The following is a 20,257-nucleotide window of genomic DNA, read 5'->3' on the forward strand; positions in this document are numbered from 1 at the left end:
CTGAAATGTCACCACTTCTGCCTGCTGGTTGTAACTCTGCCACACTACAGTATCTTAAGTCTTTTAAAATAAAATAATAAAACATTTAGGAATCTGTTTAGAGCTGCTGAACATTCTTATTGTTTTGTGTTAATGACCCTCAGTTCCCATAAACTTCTCCCTATATTTTTGTTTTTCTTATAAATTATTACTAAACTTTTTTGTACCCATATCTTGCTTGGCAAAACTTGCAGTAGAGGTGAATAAGGGGAGAATCTTAGACATTTAACCACTGTGATAAACATGCTTAAGAGAATGTTCAGAGGGCAAAAGTCAGTTTTCTTGGGGCCCTAGACCCTGCCTAGCACTGAGGCTGTTCCCTCAGACTGAGTGTGCTCTTCTGAGCAGGTCCTTCCTTGTTCAGCCACTCAGAACATGTTTGAGTTCTGGATTATGTTCATCATAACTAGGGATTCATGCTTTGCTCACAGGGCCTCAGAAAATAAACTGAATTATAATATCTTGTCCATAGGAAAATGTGCTTGTGATCAGAGAGGGAGGTTTTTATGCCAGATGATATTTGCATGTGCTGGACCTGCTAGAGAGGAAGTTATGGTGGTGCTGTGCAAATATTTTCTGTCCTCTAACAAAAATGCACTGTAAAACTCCTCATGAGAGCTGCAGACATTTATGTGTGAAAGCTCTTCTTTCTTCCATCCACCTGTGTGGTTTTGGCTCAGAAATAATCTTCCAGCTATACAGAGGTGCTCAGACCCCAGGATCCCAAAGCATTTTACAAAAATAACTTTATATAGAAAAAGAGCAGAGCTCCGTCCCCTGTCATGGATTACTGAACACATTATGTTTTATAATATAAATTAGAATATGTTCAGTACCCATGAGATGCTCACTAACAAATATCTAGTGGAGAGTGATGTGCAGCTCACACCATGCTTAGGGTCAGGGCTTATTCTGGACTCCTGAGAGTTGCTAAGGAAACAGCCTGGGAATGGAGCTGGGAGTCTCAGAAGAGCTTGGCTGCAGAGATGTTTTTTGCTGCAACACCACACAGGGCTGTTATTGGCAGAGGCAGCAGCTGGTCCAGCCCCTGATGGGTGATGCAGTCTCTAAGTGCCAAAATGGGGGACTCTGCAGTTTTAGTTTCTTTCTGGTTTATCTGAGCTTTGTTTGTCTCCTGCCCTCCTCTTACCAGAAGCATGAAACTGCCATCAATTACACTGACCTACTCTGATGCCCTTGGTGTAAAACCAAACACAGACCATTCACAGCCAGCAAGGATCCACAGCTTGGAGAATTCCTCTCTTGAAAGATGAAGTCGATAATCCAAACCCTGTTTGTGCCACCAGCTTTTAAGAAGCTGAGAAATTCCTTGGAAGTGTCTGTTATTTTGCAATTACCTTGCAACTGATTTTCTTAAAAAACAATTCATAACTTGTTAAGGATCTCTTCCTCTCTTTTCTTCCCTTGTCCAGTTCCCTTTTCCATCTTTGCCACTGCCTAGTGTTTATAATCACAGGACTTTTTTTTCCCCCCCATTACTTAGGTAGACATCTCCTCTAGAAAGAAAAAGAAAAACTGGATGATTTGTTAAAGTGGATTTACAGTCAGATTCTCCTGGGGTCCAATTCTTAAGTCTAATTCTTACAACGACTTCTGAAAATTTATTTGAGACATTTAAACTATTTGCCTCTGTTTCCCCTGCTGTAGAACAGAGGCTATTTTAGGATAGCTTTCTGTAGACCATGGGCTGTTAATTAATTTACAAATGATTCTGTAGGGGAAACTTCCATATGTAGGAATCATGAAACCTTGTGCTTCTCTCCATCAGGGCCTGCAGCTGGGAACGCAGGAGCTGGAGGAGATGGGAAGCAAGTTTTGCCTTGGTTTGCTGATTCTGCACCTCAAATCCCTGCCCTGCAGCAAGGAGCTGATGGCTCAGGCAGCCCTCCTGCTGGATCTGGAGGAGGAGATCACAGACAGGGCACAAAGGTTGTATGAATGTTGTATCCAGAGGGCTCTGCTGTGGGAATGGAGTTGGTGGGGCATGTTTTGGGTTTAAATCTGCAGAAATGGACTCCTTATGTCTGAGATTTGTGTTTTGGAAGTGCAGTGTATGGAGAGTAATTGGAATTCAGATGTAATTGACTTCCAAGGAAACTACTGAAACAGTGGGTCCATGCCCTGGAGCCATCCATGGGGAGAAAAAAAATGTGAAAGAGAAGTTACCTGTTCTCTGTTTTCCAGTGATTTTCCATTTTTCTATCAAAACTGCTCGCTGGCACATGGGGATGGTACTGCCCCAGAAAAATTCATCAGCAGGAAACATTTTCCTGCTCACTGTCACATGGGGATCTGTCCAGCCCAGAGCATCCATGGAGAGGATCTCTTATAAGAAAGGCATTGTCTAAGTGCTGCACTGTAGGGAACAGGTATTGCAGATTATTAAAGGACATTGATAGCAAGATTTAGAAATTGTGGACCTCATACTGCAAGTATATTCCTATAAATTCTTTTCCTCACTGCATGGAGTCCTTTAGTCATTTAGAGCATAGATTTATGGCTTTTTGATGGACAGAAAGAAGTTTTGATCCTGCTGCTTATTTAGGACATGTTTTTCCAATTTGCAAAATTAATTTACTTGCTTCCTATGTTCAGTGGGGGGTATTTAAGTGAGTTTGCCCCATTATAAATAAAAGAGGAATTTGACCTGGAAAAGTGTCTGAGTATGAGACTATTCAGCTTGAATTTGAGATGAAGCAGAAATACATAAATTCTCTAGGCCATCATCACTTGTTAGTGCTATGTGCATCACATATGTTTGCAAGAATGTTTTTCCAAGACACATGGAGAAAGAAGACTTAGTGATGTGACACGATTTGAAGCTCCCCGATGGCTTTGCCATCAAAGAGCTCTCTCAGCTTCATCAATGAACATCAAGTTTTTCAGTTGCAGAAATACCCCTGTAATTTATAGCAGACTTCAGTCTCTCCCCTGCAGGAACATTTACCCAACATTAGCACCACCTGTTCCTCATGCCAAAATCCATTCTTGCAAGCTTGTTCACAGTTTTAAATGTTTACGAGGGACGGTTTAAAAAGAGGGATAAAATGTAGAGACATGAGACATTCCTTTGGGTTAGCTGTGCTCACTTGTAGTGTGAACATATAAATGGAGCAATTAAGGTGGATGCTAAACACCATCCATGTTATAGACAGCCATCCAAAAAATCATTGCTGTGTCATTAGAGAGAGCTGCTGGAGCCTGGCTAGGTGGATGGTTTTGGGGTATAAATCAAACTTTTGAACTGGAGCTAGAAGAGCCTTTGCATGAAAATAATGTAGGGGAAGAAAAACATCAAACCCTGACTTCTCTCAAACATTGACAAAAAGCCATCTGGTCACAGTAACTCAGTGAACATTTCCTCTGATCTTTGTAGCCTTCTGTTACTTTTTCCTTTAGCTGACTTTACGTTAATGGGAATTCATTCTGTTTATCCAATACTGTGTGGTGGTTGATCAGTACAGAAGGAAGATCTTTAGTGACAAATATTTTTGAAGAAGTTAACAAAAAATGAAAGTTCTCTTACTTTGTAAAACTCCCATGTGTCCCCAGCAGCTGAAAGCAGTCTTCTACCTCTTCAAGTTTGCCCAGCAGGAGTGAGCACCTCCTTGGCATCCAGGAATGAATGTCATTGCTAACAGGCAATTGATAGGTAGTTGCTAATTTTCCCTTCATTGGGTGTAATTGCAAGTTTGTGAAATTTTACTAGCTTGGATGTAATTTGTTACCATTTGCAGACCAGGTAAGCAGCTGAGTTGATAATCCCACCCAGCAAAATGCTGTGTGAAGGGCGATGCAGGGACCAAAGTATTTGCTAGCATATTCTCTTTAAGAATAAATAATTCATAGAAAATGATTGTGCAGCATATTGATTCTGATTCAGAAAATTAATGCTTTCCTCCCATGTTTCTCTTAGCCTAGCCAAGAGAATTCCATGCTTGGGTTTTAGTGGGAATATTGGAACCAATGGTAAAATGCAGAATAATACAGAGGGCTTACTGAAACAGACAGGAGGGCAACTATTTCTACATCCCTCTCTACTTTCAGGTTTTGAAAAAAAACAAATAAATTATTCTTTATCAAAACATTTCTCTGGAGGAAGCTGAGGGGTGGAACTCAGTCTAATATTAATCTGTAAGTATTAAGTCTAATCTAGTTCTGTGAGGTAGCACCAAAACATTGCAGCTTTACTGCTGGTATATCATAACATCAATGGAAATTATACCCTGCTGCTTCCTAGGATAGACCCTGCTCTGTAGGTTTGAGTGAAATGTTTGTAGTTTAAAATTAGCTCAGTTTTCCTCTGTGCTTTCCAGAAAAATGCACAGTATCCTTGCATGATTTCTATACTCTGCCTCAGAAATTGTGAGTAGGTGTGAATAAAAATACCCACATTTCTGTGTCCCTTTGCCAAAGCAAAATCAGATTTGGAGATCCTTCAGGTGTAACAGAGGAAAAGTTCTGGGTGGTCACTTGGTGAATTTTTTTTCTTAAATGCTTTAAATAGTGAACAGCAGTGTCTTTGAGCAGCTTACAAGCTATCCCTGTTCCAGAAGTCTGCAGTGTCCTGGTCCCAGGAAATGATATGCATGACAGATATTTAAGTGAGAGGCAATAGCTTTTACTTTAGCTAATGTTTTCTGGCAAAGGAAAATGTGTCCCACAGACCATCCTGCTGATGAGTCTAGAAAGAGATACACATATGGGTGAGGCTTTCCATAACAATATTCGCCAAAATCAAAAGAAAATATTTGTATTGTTCAGCCTGGATGAAAACGTGAGCTTTTCTTAGCAGTTACGCTTTTGTTTTGTGGAAATCAAGCTGAAATTAAGCTGTGAGCAGTGTGATGTATTGCACAGTGCTGATGTTAAATACATCTATCTCAATCTAATGTGTTTTCTGTGTATGGGTTTCTGAGTGCCCATCTCTGTAATACCATGGGTGACAGGTCAAGCTGTGGAACAAGAAGTTAATCCAGCACTGGATAAAGCTGACTCCCAGATGAAATGTCTCATTGCAAAGGTACAGAGATCAAAAGCTGTGGAGCCAGAGATCTCTTCTGTTGTGAAATCCCTGCAGTTCGTGTCCTGCATTTGTCTCTCTTTGCCCTGGTGTCCGCTGTGCATGGCATTGACTTGGCATCTCAGCATCTCCCTCCGACAGCAAGCATTTTCACCTGTCAAGGTTCATAACTGTTTGTGTCCTTTAATTTTCCTCTTCAGGCTCTCTGTGCTCTGGGTGTGCTGCAGCCTTATTCTCTCACCACTGCTGTGAGGGGGATAAAGGAACGGGCTGGACCCTGCTTCCCTGGAATAAACTATTTGCTGTGCACTTTATAGAGCTCTGTCAGAGCCAGTGGTCAGTAAATTGGAGGCAGGTAATAGCTGTCAGGGAAGTGCCTGCTCTGAAGGAGGCATCCTGTGAGAATGGGGATTTCTCACACCAGATCAAGTCCATTGTGCTCAGTGTGCTGTCTCTAATGAACCAAAGAAAGGTGGAAGAAGCCTTTGGCAGACCTAACTAAACACAGTTTGGTGCACAGACAAGAATTTCTTCCTGTCCTCACTTCACAGTCTATCTTTTCTCTAAATTGTCAACTGCAAAAGGAATCATTCATAAGCATGAGCGGGGCCACACTTGGAATAAGTTCCGAGCAGAGGCAGTGCCAGAATAACCAAGAGGGGCTGAACTTCCACCAGTGGGGCTGTGTGCTAATGGGACAGTATTTCCCCTCAACACATGACATCCCAGGATGCCATGAAATTGGTCTAACAGCTCTGTTTTCAACATGTGGCAGCTGTCTCAGGAACATGCCAAAAATGGAGAAGGTACAAGATGCAGCACAGAAGATGCATTAGAGCTACAATGTGTGATGGTGAGGAAGAAAGGTTAAATTGCTCCAGGCATTAGTTGGTCTTTTAATTATCAATCTGTGCTTCTGGAGCACATATTGACTCTCACATTCAGGCACCCTCATGTTACACAAGAGCTCTGTAGGGACTCAGTTGATGTGGCTTTTCTTTTCACTGTTGATATTTCCACCAGCACTGAATAGGTTTGATCTTATGGACCACTCTGACAAGATCAAAGGCCAAATATGTGGAGAATTTTCTGAGCTTTGCAAAAGCTTTCAACAAACAAAGCCATGTGTCAGGTGCTCATACAAGCAATTTATTCTGCTCTTTCTCAAACTCATAAGACAGTATTGCCATGACCTAGGAAGAATTACTGGTGTTTTCAGCATCCCACCATTCCTTACAGTCAATTCTGGCATTCAGAACCTTTCTGTGGGGAAAGTGAAATGCAGCTTGTACTTCGGACATCGTGGTTTTTTAGAATAGTTTTCATACTTCATTTCCTGTAAAAATAATTAAGTTTTAAGTCACTGCTGTCCAGGTAGCTTCACATTTGTCATGACCACAAGGAGGATTGGAAGTGTCTGTTCACATGAAGCAGGTTTGAGAGAGACAAGAAGAATTCCCCTCCCTCTCCAATATCATCCCCTTCCTTGTGGTTTAAACTGATGGCACATTCCCTAATTTTCTTTCTTTCATTGCTCTCCAGGTTGTGCTAGGAAATGTTTTGCATACACTGCAGCGATTGCAGCCATTTGTTCATGAGACATCTCAAGTGTCGAGACAGACTTTTGTGAAGTCATTTTCTGCTGACTCAGATATTATTTATCACCTGTGTTTCTTCATCATTTCTTACCTTTCTTGGGCACAGACAAATCTCTTTCCACCCCAGATGGTAAATACATCTAGCTCTGCTATTAATCAAAAAACCAAAGGCCTAATAATTTCTCTGTTTCTTTGTCCAGATGTAGTCTCTTCATCTTCCATACAGTAAGCAGAGTCAGTGTATGGATGGCAAAGCCAGAATTGACAAGAGGGATTTGCAGGTCCTTTGGAAATGTGTGTGCTGTTCCTCTATACCACATTGATGCACCATCATGATCCTGGATAGTATTGAACTGTTGAATCTCCCATCTTTTCACTATAATGCACCTTCCCCTGATTATAGCTGTGCAAGCAATTTCACTCATCTTTTAAACTGTGTGGCCAAAAGGTGATTCAGATCAAAGGAAAGTGATTTTGTGGAAATGAAGCAAACAAAAAAGGGAAAGTTCAAACAACAAGAAATGCAGCAGCTGGAGAAAAGCATGCTCACTTCATCTGAGACATCCTATGTGCATCTTTGAATAGCAGAAATGTGGTTTTATACCCCCATGCAGTAATGGAAAATGGTTCCCCTGCTGGGTGGGATGGCTCTTCCTATTCCTACAGGTGAATGTGGGTGTCAGTGTTACATTGTTTTGGTTTTACATACTGAAAAAAATTGCAGCTGAAAGGTCTAGGTGAAACCCTGCACAGCACCCCATCCCCTCCCAGCTCAGGTGAGGCAGCAGCCTCAGTCTCCAGGTCTGAGGCAGACTGGACAGCTGGACTGGGGAGCCCTCTGACATGTGGCTGAAGATGAAAGTGCTCTTTCATCACTTAGAGAATCTAACCACAGCAGGAATTATTTGACCAGGTTTGATTCAGGTTTTTATTTGACTGGAGTTCCATTTTTTCTGCAAGTAAAGATTTGGTGCATTTTTAACCTTGATCATCTGTAGACATTAAATACCTTGTGGCAGCTTTCAGGAGAGGAGGGTGTTTATTGATTCTATTTTTTTGCGTAGTCACAAATTTTATTGCTGGTAAAGGAATCTGAAATTTCTACTGTTAAATGAGCATCTCTGGATGAGGTATTTCTGTATTTGGCTGGAGAGAAAAGTGCTGTGGGAATGCATTTACCTAAGTAAGCCACACCACTTTGTCACTTTGGTGCAGAGCATGGGGCAAAAGGGGTTTCTATAATGTATTTCATAAAACACTTGTGAGAGCCCAGACTAACATTAATTCAGTATGACAGGTGTGAGAGTGGCTGAAGCTGGGCTTTGGCTTCAGAGCAGTCTTATGTTGCTGTAACCATTTAGGATCAGTTCAGGAAATGCTTTAACTCCTGACTGTTTTATAACACTCTCCAGCAATCTTTCACACTGATGTGGCAAAAGAGTGGTACCTCCTTGCACCACCAGGGTCTGACCTAAAGAATTGTTGCCTCTGCTGTTGAGAGGAAAAATTTCAAGTTTGAATCTATTACAGATTTCAAGTTTGAATCTATTACAGATTCTAGATTTTATTGTTTTTATGTGCCTAGATAATATTGTTTTCAAAATAAAAATGTGAACCTTCTTCTGTCCAAACCTCCATCCCTCTTATCCTGCTCTCGTCTGTGCCTCTCCTTTGTTATTGTGAGAATACAAGCCCAGAGAATTCTTTGGAGGCTCAGCCAAGCAATGCAGCCTATAATGAATATATTTGGTATTCAGAAGGCTTTCATGTAGCTGTTCACAGGTGAGCTGCTTAAATTCAGCAACTTTTCATTAACACTTTCTAGAGCTGTCCTTATTTTCATCCTATTGATTTTTATTATTGTTCTGAAATGCCTTGCAAGCTGCTCAGCTTCTGTTGACTGCTATCAAATGCCAGCTCCAGCTATGCCAGGCTGGGTATAAGTATTCATACTCATTTCAGAGGTAATTAATTTATCCTTTTTTTAACTAATAATAGCAATTTAAATCGATGCAGATAGAAAGGAGAGGAAAAGAGCAAATGGGAAGAGAAAGAGATCATAGGAGGAACTTCAAACATGCACAGAAGCACTGCTTGCTATTGTATCTGTCTGAGGTTATTCAAATTACCATACTCACACAGATCTGACTGGACTACAGATAATGAACTTGTATGTACCCAGCAGAACAAATGGGCTCTGCAGTGCCCTTTCTGTGAGGCATTTTGCTATGGTGCTGTCTGGCATTAGACATTTTGGTATTGATTAGGAGCATCTGTATTTCTGTGCTGCAGTCTTTCTCCCTTAAGATTCAACTTGAAATATGAAAGCCACTGGGGCCCTTCACATGCTGAGATAGAAAAATAAAGCAGAGAGCCATCAGGGGTTCAGAAGTTCCCATTTATGGAGTTTTCCCCAAAGTAATGCAGTGTGGGGGGTGCCCTCTTTTCTCTGAGATGGCCTTTATACTGGCCAGGACACTGCTGCCACCAGAATAGAATAAATGCTTGGATTTTTTTCCTAGAAGGATGCAAAGGGTAATGGGAGATTCAGTCTGTTTAGACTATTGATCATTTTGAATGCAGGCAGAGATGGGATTTCAGATTGAACATGTCACAGGTCTAGTGCTGAAGAGGCAGGTTCAGAGCACTATATATAGCCTTATACAGACTATATCTATACTGCAGCAGCAGCTGGACACCAGTTGCATTAGATTTAGAGCTCTGGCACAAGATCAGGAGGAGAAAACTTTGTCAGTGCAACTGTGCTGGTGATCCCTGTCCTTTGTTTTCAGCTGTTTGACATTATTCAGAGGCTGTGGATGCACAAGGCAGAACTGTAGTGGGAGTCCTTGTGTCTTCATGTGGGGGGGAACCATAGATAAACACTAAGGTAGTTTCAAGGATCTTGGTTATTTAGTGTTTCCTTGTGGAACTTTTCCAAATGGTGTTCCCAGAGTCCCAAAATAACTTGAGACTTGTGGAAACCAGAGAACAGTCAGATTTTTCATACCAGTACATGCTACAGTAGCTTTTTTCAGGCAACCAAGCAATGGAAGGAGTGAGTAGGATGGTAGTTAGACGAAATGCACTTCCAACCTTTAGAAGTAAGCATGTTTTTTAGGATGTTGTGTATTTTTCCCCTCTTCATTGCAATTGCCACTTCATTTGACCTCTGTCTAATCTGTCCACAGCTCCCACCTGAGCTTTTTGAAGAACACAGTCATGCAGGTGAAAATTGGACTGGCTGAGGATCAAAATAGACTTTTCTATCCCATGTGTTGAAGAGCTAATCATGTGGCATAGAACACAGGAACAAGAGGCTTAGATCTGGATTACCTGGATCAAAGGCTTCACCATGTGGCATTCCACACCCCTTGAATCCACCATAGTGGTTCAGACATCCAGGAATCATAGAACTTAGAGGCAAACCAGAATGAGTGCCAGTGCTCTGTGAGCTTCTAGAGAGCAGAATTTCTCCCCACCCACCAGCAGCATCAGAGGCTCCAGCCCTGCAGTGCAGGAGGTGGTGCTGAGAGTAGGAGTACATGTATTGCCACTGTCTGAAGTAGGTTTTGCTGTCATGGGTGAAATACAGTGCTAGAAGGAGCTGAATCCCCTGTAAAACCACCAGTGGGATCCAGTTTTTCACCAGAAGTTTGTACCTGTATAAATTATTCAGACAATAAGAGCTAAGGAGTCCCAAATGGATTTGGTTTAACAACCTTCACAGTCTCATGGTGTCCCCATTGCTGCCTCCTTTCTCTGCAAAGAGAAAACAAGAGCAGAGATTTCTGCTTTCGAGGTAAATGCCTTGTTGCAAGTCCTTTTGGTCTGGTGCCCAGCCTGCAAATGAGAGTCTGACCAGGTCTCCTCTGCTGTGTGACATGTTCAGCTGCTATCCAGGAGCATATCAAAAACTTAGCAAGACAAATAAGAGACTAAATGGTTAAGGGGATAGAGAAGGCAGAGAAATTTATAATTAAAGCTGTCAAGTTGCAGTAAGAGGAGCACATAGCCTGGAAGGAAAGCGGGTGGGCGAGCAAAGTGTCATATTTGCAGGTGAAAGTTGGCACTTGAACAGCATTTTAACACTCCAAAGCCACCTCCACTGACATCTCAGCTGCACTGTATATTCTGTCAGAGGCTCTGGCTGTTCAGTGTATTGTGGCTGTGACTCACACACAGACCCTGCCTCTTGCTGCCTCTCTAGGTCCTGTACAGAGACACAGGCAGGGCTATGGTGTGAGACAGGAGATAAATCCTTGCAGGTTGTTGCTCAGGCCCCAGCACACACGTGCACCAGAGTGGATGAGTGCTTATGCACAGAGGTGCAAACATGAAAGCCAATCCCTGCAGCCCCTGAGAATTCATTGTATTCTCTCAGAAGCCATATGGATTTATTAGGATGTGTATGCTTAACATGATGTAAAAAAGAACTTATGGGAATTAGGCTGGAGTTGAGAGTAGAAGGATGTGAGGGAGAAGATGCACATGAAATTAATACTTAGCTTTTTTTGGTCTGCAGAGCAAAAATGTACTCAAGCTTAACATCCCAGATCCTATTGTTATGAATGTAGGGAAAATTGTCCTTCAAGTACAGCAATCCTCTTTCAGTACTGGTGGAGCCCCATCTGTCTCTGGCCATGGTCACTCTGTAGCACTTAGCAATGCAGCCCAGGTGAAGAGATGCTCTCTACCAGCCCAGGACAGAGCAATGCCACTTTCTTATTGATGTCACAGTGCAATGTCAGAGGTGTGGGGCTGATTCCAGGCTGGAACAGTGCAGATGGAGCTGTGATGTGCTGGAAGGGCTCAGTGTGCACAGGGGGCTGGGGATAATGGGAAATGAAGCAAAGATTCACCAGCAAAACTCTATGGAAAATTCTCTTCTAGAATTGGATTGGGATACAAAAGGATAGAAAAATGGCCAAAACAAATGGAAATCCACACCTGTTTCTTGTGAACTTTCCTTTCTCAAGGAAGGTTTGTCACTTCCTCCTGCTCTTGTGGGAAGATGCTGAGGGTGTAGGCTGCTGCTGCCTGGACTATGAGTTCTAAAGGAAATCATCATGCCAGGACTAGGGCTGCTGTCAGAGCAGCAAGGAGAGAGAGACTCGGAACAGTGTAAGAGGAAAGAAAAAGCATTCTCTTTGTCTCTGTTTGGGGGCGTTTTTCTCCATTTCCTTCCCCTGGGCCATCACCCATTCCTATTTCTATTTGTTCTTGTTAAAACTTGTTTTTAACTGGAGGAAAATTTAAATTTCTGGAAGGTCATATTTAATTTTTAAAGTAACAATAGCATGCTTTCTGGTTAGACTTTCAAATATACCCCTAACCATTTAAAAATACTTAATCAGCAGCTTTATCTATGGCCCATTATTCACCATTTAATCTATAATGGCTTCCTTTTAAGCTTTAACAGTTACTTACTACCTTAAATCCCTATTTAAACATGAATTTGAGGATTTGGACTTGTAAGGGAGAATAAGCAATAAAAGCAGCTGAATGCCTGAACAAGATTCTGCTATCAGGCCAGTATGATCAGAAATTAGGAATAACTTGAAGAATAGAAAGCATCTGTTCCCTATTTCTCTGTCTAATCTGTTTGTTCTGTCTTGCCTACCCAACACGTTTTTACATCACACTCTGTACTTGAGAATCATTTTCTGAAGATGCCATTTTATAGCACCCTCCAAAAAGCACCAGCATCTCGTTAAAAGATAAAAGTCCCATGCAATTCAAAGAGAAAGCAAACACCCATTCCAAGGAATAAAGCTGTGCCTCATCTTTCATTGAACTGCAGGGGGCAGCCAAGAATTTGGGTAAGGCGTTGCTACCCGGATTTACCTCGTCAGGCTTTTCCTGGAATTAATACTTATTTTTTGTTCTAGTACACAACTTGTGTTTTCATCTATGAGAAAGTGAATCATGAGAGAGGATGTGCAGTAGTACTTCAGTACAGTCAAGTGTCCTTCCTGACAGCTCAGCACTGTAGATTTCATAGAGGGATGCAACCACTTGCCTTAGTGGGCAACTGCAGAATGCCCTTATCCCCTGGGGGAATGATTTTCTCTCTTCAGACAGTGATTTATTTATACCTAGGAACACGAGAATTTGTAACATTTCTGAATAATTATAATAACAATAATTCAAGCTAATGAAATGTTCCAGTGCTCTCATTTTCTGTGTAACTTCCTAGTGCTTTTTGAGTCTTGCATTGATCCTCGCTGCACCCTGCTATCTTGTGAGTTTTATAGATTAGCTGCATATTGGGAGGAAAGAAAATATTTCCTTTCATCCACTGCTCTTTCACCTTTGCAAATGCATCTTTATCCTCCACTGTAACAGAATAATTGAGAGTGCCTAAATTGCCAGGCATTTTGTAAACAGCTATCACCTCCCTTCTCATGCATCTAAGTCATGAAAGAGGAGAATTTTTTTTAAATCTTACACCTCTAACTACTTTTATCACCTATTTGGACCCTGCTTATTTATGTGGTATATTTGAGATACGGGAAACCAAGAATTCAGAATGGGTTTTCTAGGGAAAGTGTGGCATATTTTAAAGTAAGTTTTGTAGTATTTTTAGTGTTGTTTGTGGCCTTGCAATTGAGGTTTATTATTTTCAAGAAGGGTGGTGTTTTCCTGGGTTAATCAGCTCTATCCTCATCTAGTTTGATGAACTGTATTGGAGAGGCCCTTTTACCTTTAAGCAGTTTTCTTGGAGGATTACTGGCCACAAATGGGGTTGGTGAAGGACACCAGAGTCTCTCATGTTCATGCCCCTAAGAATTGATGCCATTTTGAGACCTTTTAGATTTCAGTGTTAATGTGTCTGTCCTGAAGACAGTGCTTATTCTTACCTAAATATCCCAGAAAGAACTGAGCAGAAAATAGAGAAACAAATGGAGGAGGATGTAAATGCTGGTAGTGTGTGAGAGGTACAGAACAGAGAGAAAAAGATGGACAGTCCCTGTCAGAGGTGGATTTGGAAGGGTAAGGGCAGGACAAGACTTAAGCCCTCTCCCTGCCTTCCCCTCAGCTCATGGGAGTGATTCTCAAAATTACAGAACTTAATTTCAAGAACTCAGGATTAAAAAAAGGGTTGAGTGGAAATATAAATAATGGATTAGGCTGAAAAATTGGTTTAGGCACTTTGACAATGTCTCTGAGGTGTCTTTGCCCCTTTCAAGGAGAAACAGATTGGAGACATGAGATGCAGAAACATGGCTTTTGTTCACTTTTCTCCCTCACGTTTTAAAATCATACCCAAACTCTTTTTGTGCAAATGTGCTGCTCATGATCAAAGACTTATCTCAGAGCAGAGAAAGTCCCTGGAGAGCAAGGCCTGAAGGCTAAGCCTGCAGTGCAGCTGGCTGTATCCCAGGCTGTTTGGGAAATCTGGTCATGCATGACCCAGCATCTACTGATCCAGTGAAGTGGGGAGCAGTGTACCCCATGTCCTTCCCTGACTTTGGTCCTTGCTCCCTTTGCCAGCCCAGCTCCTTCTGGAGGCCATGGTCCATCAGGAGTTTGCCCTCTCCAGTGTCAGGCTGTCTGTAAGGCTCTTCTGTAACACAGCATCTACTAATTCCCTGAATTTTCTCAGGAATTGAATACTCTGGTGTAGAGGCTGGAATTTATCTGAGAAGGGATAATGGCCAGGAACAGTTGAGCTCTTGGCCCTTTTCAGTATATTTTTCCTCATGTCTCCTTTCTGGCATTTCCTTCCACTCACAGAATGACTCCAATAACAAGCAGCTCTTGGGGAGGGAGCAACAGAAAGATGTGCAGTGAAACTTCAGAGCTGATGCCCTGCAGGTATGACAGGAACAGCCATGGAAGCACCATACCTGTTTGCATGGAGATCTCTCCTGCCTTGTGATGCCTTCCTGCCCTTGCTGCCTCCCTTGTGGGACACTGGATTTGTGTGCCAAGAAGGCTGCTGTTAACACAGCTCAAGCACCTCACAGAGAGCAGTGCCCTTGATCTGTCATTAAAAATGTCCTTGACACACTGTGGCATCAGGAGGAAGGCTTGTGATGCTAATTGCTGGCAGCACTGTTCTACCATGGATGTCACACAGAAAGCCCTAGTACATTTTGTTTTAATTTTGAGAGAGGGGGGCTGGCTTGGTGTTGCTAACTTTTTTTTTTTTTTTTTTTTAAGAATTTCCCCAAAGGGCATATGACAGCTGTGAGAGTAGGGCTGTGATCCCAGGAAGGTGACCTTTCCATCCCTGTAGTTTCTGGTGGGCATTTTATTATTATTATTATTATTATTATTATTTTGTTTTGTGTTTTTTGTTGTTTAATTCGGGGGAGTTTTGTCACTGAATGATGTTCCTGTGCACTCTGCAGCCTTGCAGGACTCAGATTTGTGGTTAATATAATCAGACAGGGTTTTCAACTACTTCACAGCCTTTATACCTTCTGAGTGTTCAGCCTACCTCCATCTTCTCTATGGTAGTAGCAAAAGCTGGAGAGTTTCCCTTGTTTGCACCTTGCTTTTTCTAGACCTTACCTATGCTCTGTAACCATTAAGAAAATTAAGACATGGGGACATATGCCCTTGTTTAGTCCCTGATGATGGCTCAAAAGTGGAAATTAATAAGACAGGAAATTTGTTTCTACTCTGCAGTCAGTAAAGGAAATTCACTGGAACAAAATTAATCATGAAACAGGCACAAAGAAGAGAACAGATTATCAGGGAATTAACTCATTAATTAGGTTCATACCAAAATTCAGAAAAGGGTTTTCTTCAAGATAACCAGCGACTTCAAAGTTCAGCAAGAGTTGGTCTTGGGGTACAGAAAATTTTCTATCAGAACTCTGGCAAGGTTTTATTTTAGCCCAGCATTTGGCTGGCTATAATGGTATATCAGAAAAGCTGCAGGAAGGCATTCAGCAGCTGGCATCATCTAACCACAAAGTGTGAGGACAGAAGCTATTATCAGCCCGTTCACATCACTAAACTCTGGCTCCTGGTGTTAACAGCAGTGTGGGAGCCCTCTCTGTTATGGCACCTTGCTAAATTTAGAGCTTGATTGCAAATCCTCCAGTCAATAGCAGCTGCTTGCTGGTGAGTTTTTTCCCTAGCATGAGGGTGAGCAGAAACCACATGCAGATTTAAGTGAGGTAAAGTGCTAAAACACCATCCTGCATGTGGCACTTCTCAGGACCCCCAGCACGCTCTCTTTGTTCCAGTTCTCAGCAGCAGGGGAGGATGGAGGTAAATTCCAGTGTGTTTCCAAGTAGATGGGGTTTGGCTGGAGTCTCCTCGCTGTTCTAATGGGAAGCTTCTCTCCATGAATCTTTCTTAGGCTGTAGCTTGAACTCAGGGTTAATTTAGGACCCACACAGGCCTATTCTTGTTAAATCAAGATTTATGCTGCCTGTCTTGCTTGCTGCACTTTAGCACGAGCCTGCTTGCAGTGCAGGTGAAATGTTTCCTTTAGTGCTGCCAAGTATGGATACCCTGGTGAAGGGAATGCAGGAGGAAGGAAAAGAACTCTGTTGTTACTCTCTGCCATGTGCTGCAAAATCCTGCCAGGTCCCTTCACAGCCTTGGTGGTGAGACCTGCTGCTGCCAGGTGCCACAAGGTCCCTGTCCCTGGGCCGGGCTGGAGCAGGGGTCACACTGCTGCAGCAGAGCTGGGATTAGTGCTGAGCTTGGTTTCTGTAGCACGTTCTTAATGAACTAACAAAGCAGAGCTAACCACTGGTTGCAATGAGAGTGAATCCATGTGAGAAAGGCCCCCTGCTTCCTCACTTACCCTTTCCCAGCTCCTGCTTTCACTGAGTCTCAGCAGGAACACAATCAAACCACGCTGGGGAACATCTGAGCTGCCTATTTGCCACTTAGGACTTCCTGGGTAGTGAAGTTTCCACATTGTTTATTTAGAGCTAAGTGTTCTGCTGGGTCTCTTCTCACCTTCTGTAAATAACAACTGTCCTCAAAATTCTTCAGGCTGATTACTGAGGCTGACAATCTGGGTAGTTTGAGTTGCTGAGCCGTATTAATCTATAATACACTCTGGCCTGTGGATGGGAAAACTGATGCATTGAGGATGTCACCAGAGGTAAAAGCCAAAGGACACAGTCTTCCTGGACACGTGAAATAAAGTGCTTTTCTTGGGATGTGAATAAATCTCCCAACAACAACAGCAGTGCATAAAGTGTTAGAGGAGTTTGCCTTTGAAATCAACATGATTGAGATTTTATAACACCAAAATGAATTCAGTTTTGGAAAAGATGAGGCACAGGGTTATTTTTTAATTTTGCCTACCTATATCTTGTCATGGTAAAGTTTATTCCACTTAATGCAGGAATTGATGGCAGAGGGGCAAACACATATACACAAAGAAATCGATACCCGAGTCCTTTGGGCCCACCAAATGCATTCACCAATGTTATTAACCATCTGAAAGTTTTGTATCTGGCAATGCCAGTTTTCAAACACTTTCTTTACAGTCATTGAGAGCAGTTCATCCCATCTGTCTTACACACCTTTCATGGGTTCCACTAGTAGCAGAGAAAGTAACTATGGGATGCTGTTTCACCAGCAGGACAGGAAAAAAAAACAAACAAAAAAAACCCCAGAAGGCATAGTCTAGGGTTGAAATCTCTTCTCCTTTCTCTTTTGGAGTCTAAACCTCTTCATAACAGAGTGTGAAGGCTGGGAATGCATCTCCTCAGACCCAATCTAAAAACACACTCCAGCAGCCCTTGCTAAAATGCAGATGGGAAAGTAAATATGAGGTTCATGGATTATACAATTATACAGAATTCCATCCAGAGTTTACACTGTGATAATTCAGTCCTGTGTAATCCACACCAGGCTGATAAAATATCAGCTTGTCCTGTGGATGTGACACAAGGCAGTTGAAGACTTCTCTGTCTTTTGGAACAGAACAGTTAAGAAAGCAGAATATACATTCCAGGAGCAAAATATTTCTTCTTTGTGCTTTTAATACAGCAAGATGCTTTGCTTCTTCTTTGGTTTCCTTCCTTCAATCACAACAAAGGAATGTTGGAAGTGGCTCCAGAAAAACAAAGCCTAGAAAAGAAAAGGGATTTAGAGAGAAGAGATTAGATGAGATTTGTAAGAAAAAGAATTCCCAGTGCCATGTTCCCAGCTCAGTCTTCTGAAGGGGAGCCCTTTGCTCATGATTCACTTGGCAGCTCTGCCCAGAGTGGCCTCTCTCCTTCATCTCTGCTGCTGTAAATTAATACCCAGCCATAACAGCCCTGCCAAGCTTGGTTGCTGCTGATGTATTGTACACAGCTTTCATTAATGTATTTGTGCCCAGCAGCTCATCAGTGAAAGTTCCTTCTAATTCCCTTCCTTCTGATCAGCTATAGGCTTCTAAAGAGCAGGAGTGAGTTTGCAAGAGAGGAGTGAACTGTGATGCTCTCATGGTAACTTGAGCAAGTTTTATTCAAGCTTTCCTTTAACACTGCACACTTTAATCAGGACATGTTGATATAGACCTTTACCTCCTCATCTTCCTGTCTTTTGACCTTACAATGATTGGCTTTTAATACTTTTCTCTCCAGCAGAGACTGATTTTTCTGGTTGTAGAGCCATGTGCAGTCTTTTTCCTGCCTCCCATTTCTGATATGCAGCAATTCCTGCTATGGTTGTTGGGAAAGGATGGCAGCCACCCTGCAGCTCTTAAAGCCCTGCAGCTCTTTTGCCTCTGCTCTGACAGTTGGTATGGAAATTATTCCTCCTATGTTATCATTGTGGGGAATGAACTTTAAACTTCATTTGTGTTTGCATAGATTTGGAGGAGTTAAGGGCTGGCAGGGATCTCCAGAGGTCATCAGCTTCCTGCAGTGAGGATCAACTTTACCTGTACCACTCTTGCTATGTTAATCTGATCTTTTCTAGGAGAGCTTTAATAATGGAATTACCAGACTTTCTCCAAATAATCTATTTTAGCTCCTACCACCTTTATATTTTCCATGTACCTGGCTTGAGCCCTGTCTTGATACAGGATGTTCTGGACAGTAATTTTCTTACCTATCCAGCCTAGATATAGAATTAATTATTGCAATGTGTCTTCTGCACCAATTTCAGTTGAACCAAGTCCTCCCTGAATTGGTTTTTCCGAGCTGGAAACAGATCTGTAGCAGAGATCTTAATAGTACTGGATCAAGAAAGAACAGATTAATTTATATGGCAGCCTAAATTCTCTATACCAACACAGTATTCTATTTGCATTTTTGTAAAAGAAAGGAATGGGTGGCTGATTTTCTGCTTGTAGTTTTCAACAAGGCAAGTCAGTTTATTTTCCCAGTAGAAATACTACCTTGTCATTGTTCCTCATTTTCTGTGTTTGTACCATTGATTATTCCTGTCTAATTGAAGTAACTTGTACTTGACCCTATTGAATTGCAACTTTTTTTTTCGGGTTGCATCTCTAGTTTGTCAAAATTATTTTGAATTTTAATGCAATTTTTGTCTTACTTTGGTTTCATCTGCAAATTGAATTAACATATTTTGCATTTTGTCTAAATCTTTAATGAAAATATTGAATTGTACCAAATCCATGTCCAAGTCCTGCAGAAGCTCATTCAACACGTTTGTTTTGACAGAGAAATGCTGAGAACTGTTCTGGGTACAATTTTCTAAACAGTTTATGTAATTACTCTGCTGTGGTTCACCTAGATGCTGCTGCTTATTTGCTGCAAGAACTTGAAATGGCTTCAAAAAACTTTCCTATGTGACATCTTGTCCACAGGGTATTCCCCTGGTACCTTCTCAGAGAAGCAAATTAGAATGGGCCATTGTAATTTGTTCCTGACAAAGCTGTGTTGACTGATTCCCACTTCTTTTCTCCTAAGTGCTCCAAATTGTTTCTTTGCTCTGAGGAGCTGGAGTTAACCTGACAGGTCTATCGTTGGCTGTCTTCTCCTTTTTCCTGTCTTCAAAAGACAGTCACTCTATTGTGTCACTTATCTGGTTCATCACCAGTCCTTCCTAAGCTCAAAAAAATAATCATTAACAGCTTTGAGCTTGATTGAGTCAGTTCCTCAGAGCTGCAGAAGGAATACAGTAGATTCAGATCGTTTGGAAAATCTGAGCAATTTAACTTCTCTAACCAATCCCTTTTGTCTTCTGGGCCTCCTTTGTTAGTTCTTAACAATGTTAATTCATCACAGCTGACCTTTTATGAAAGCTTATGCAAAAATCATTCTTCTCAGTCTTGTCAATAAGTTTTCTTTCTATGAAAAGTGAACTAACAAATTATGCTGCATTTTATTAGCAATAAACTTAAAGGATGATATCCTTCACTGTGGGATATTTTTTGCCAGTCTCACCTCACTTTGTACTTTGATTTTTCATGCTTTCCTCAGCTGTTCTTTTTGTACATTTGAATTCATTAGGCTCTGCTCTTTTTTTTTTAACTTCCTTTATACTTTCACCATGTATTTGAAGTCAGTTAAGACCTTTTGGTATGACCAAGCTGGTCTGGCTACATTATTTTGTAGTAAAATAGCTCAACTTTGTCATTTTTCTCAGGAATGCACCAAGTTTTTTAAAGTCTCTTATAGAAAGAAAATTCTCA

At 41.6% G+C, this 20,257-nt stretch overlaps 1 protein-coding gene across 1 annotated transcript in view; it reads left to right on the plus strand.

Annotated features, from left to right (window-relative positions):
- The window catches only part of AGBL1 (AGBL carboxypeptidase 1), a 263,620-nt gene that overhangs the window by 178,121 nt on the left and 65,242 nt on the right, over positions 1–20,257 (plus strand). Inside the window, exon 22 of the mRNA XM_050978551.1 lies at positions 1,829–1,989. Within this exon, the coding sequence (XP_050834508.1) occupies positions 1,829–1,989 (161 nt within the window). The remainder of the gene's footprint in view (positions 1–1,828; positions 1,990–20,257) is intronic.

The sequence above is a fragment of the Serinus canaria genome, chromosome 10, assembly GCF_022539315.1.
Source record: "Serinus canaria isolate serCan28SL12 chromosome 10, serCan2020, whole genome shotgun sequence".
NCBI lineage: Eukaryota > Metazoa > Chordata > Aves > Passeriformes > Fringillidae > Serinus > Serinus canaria.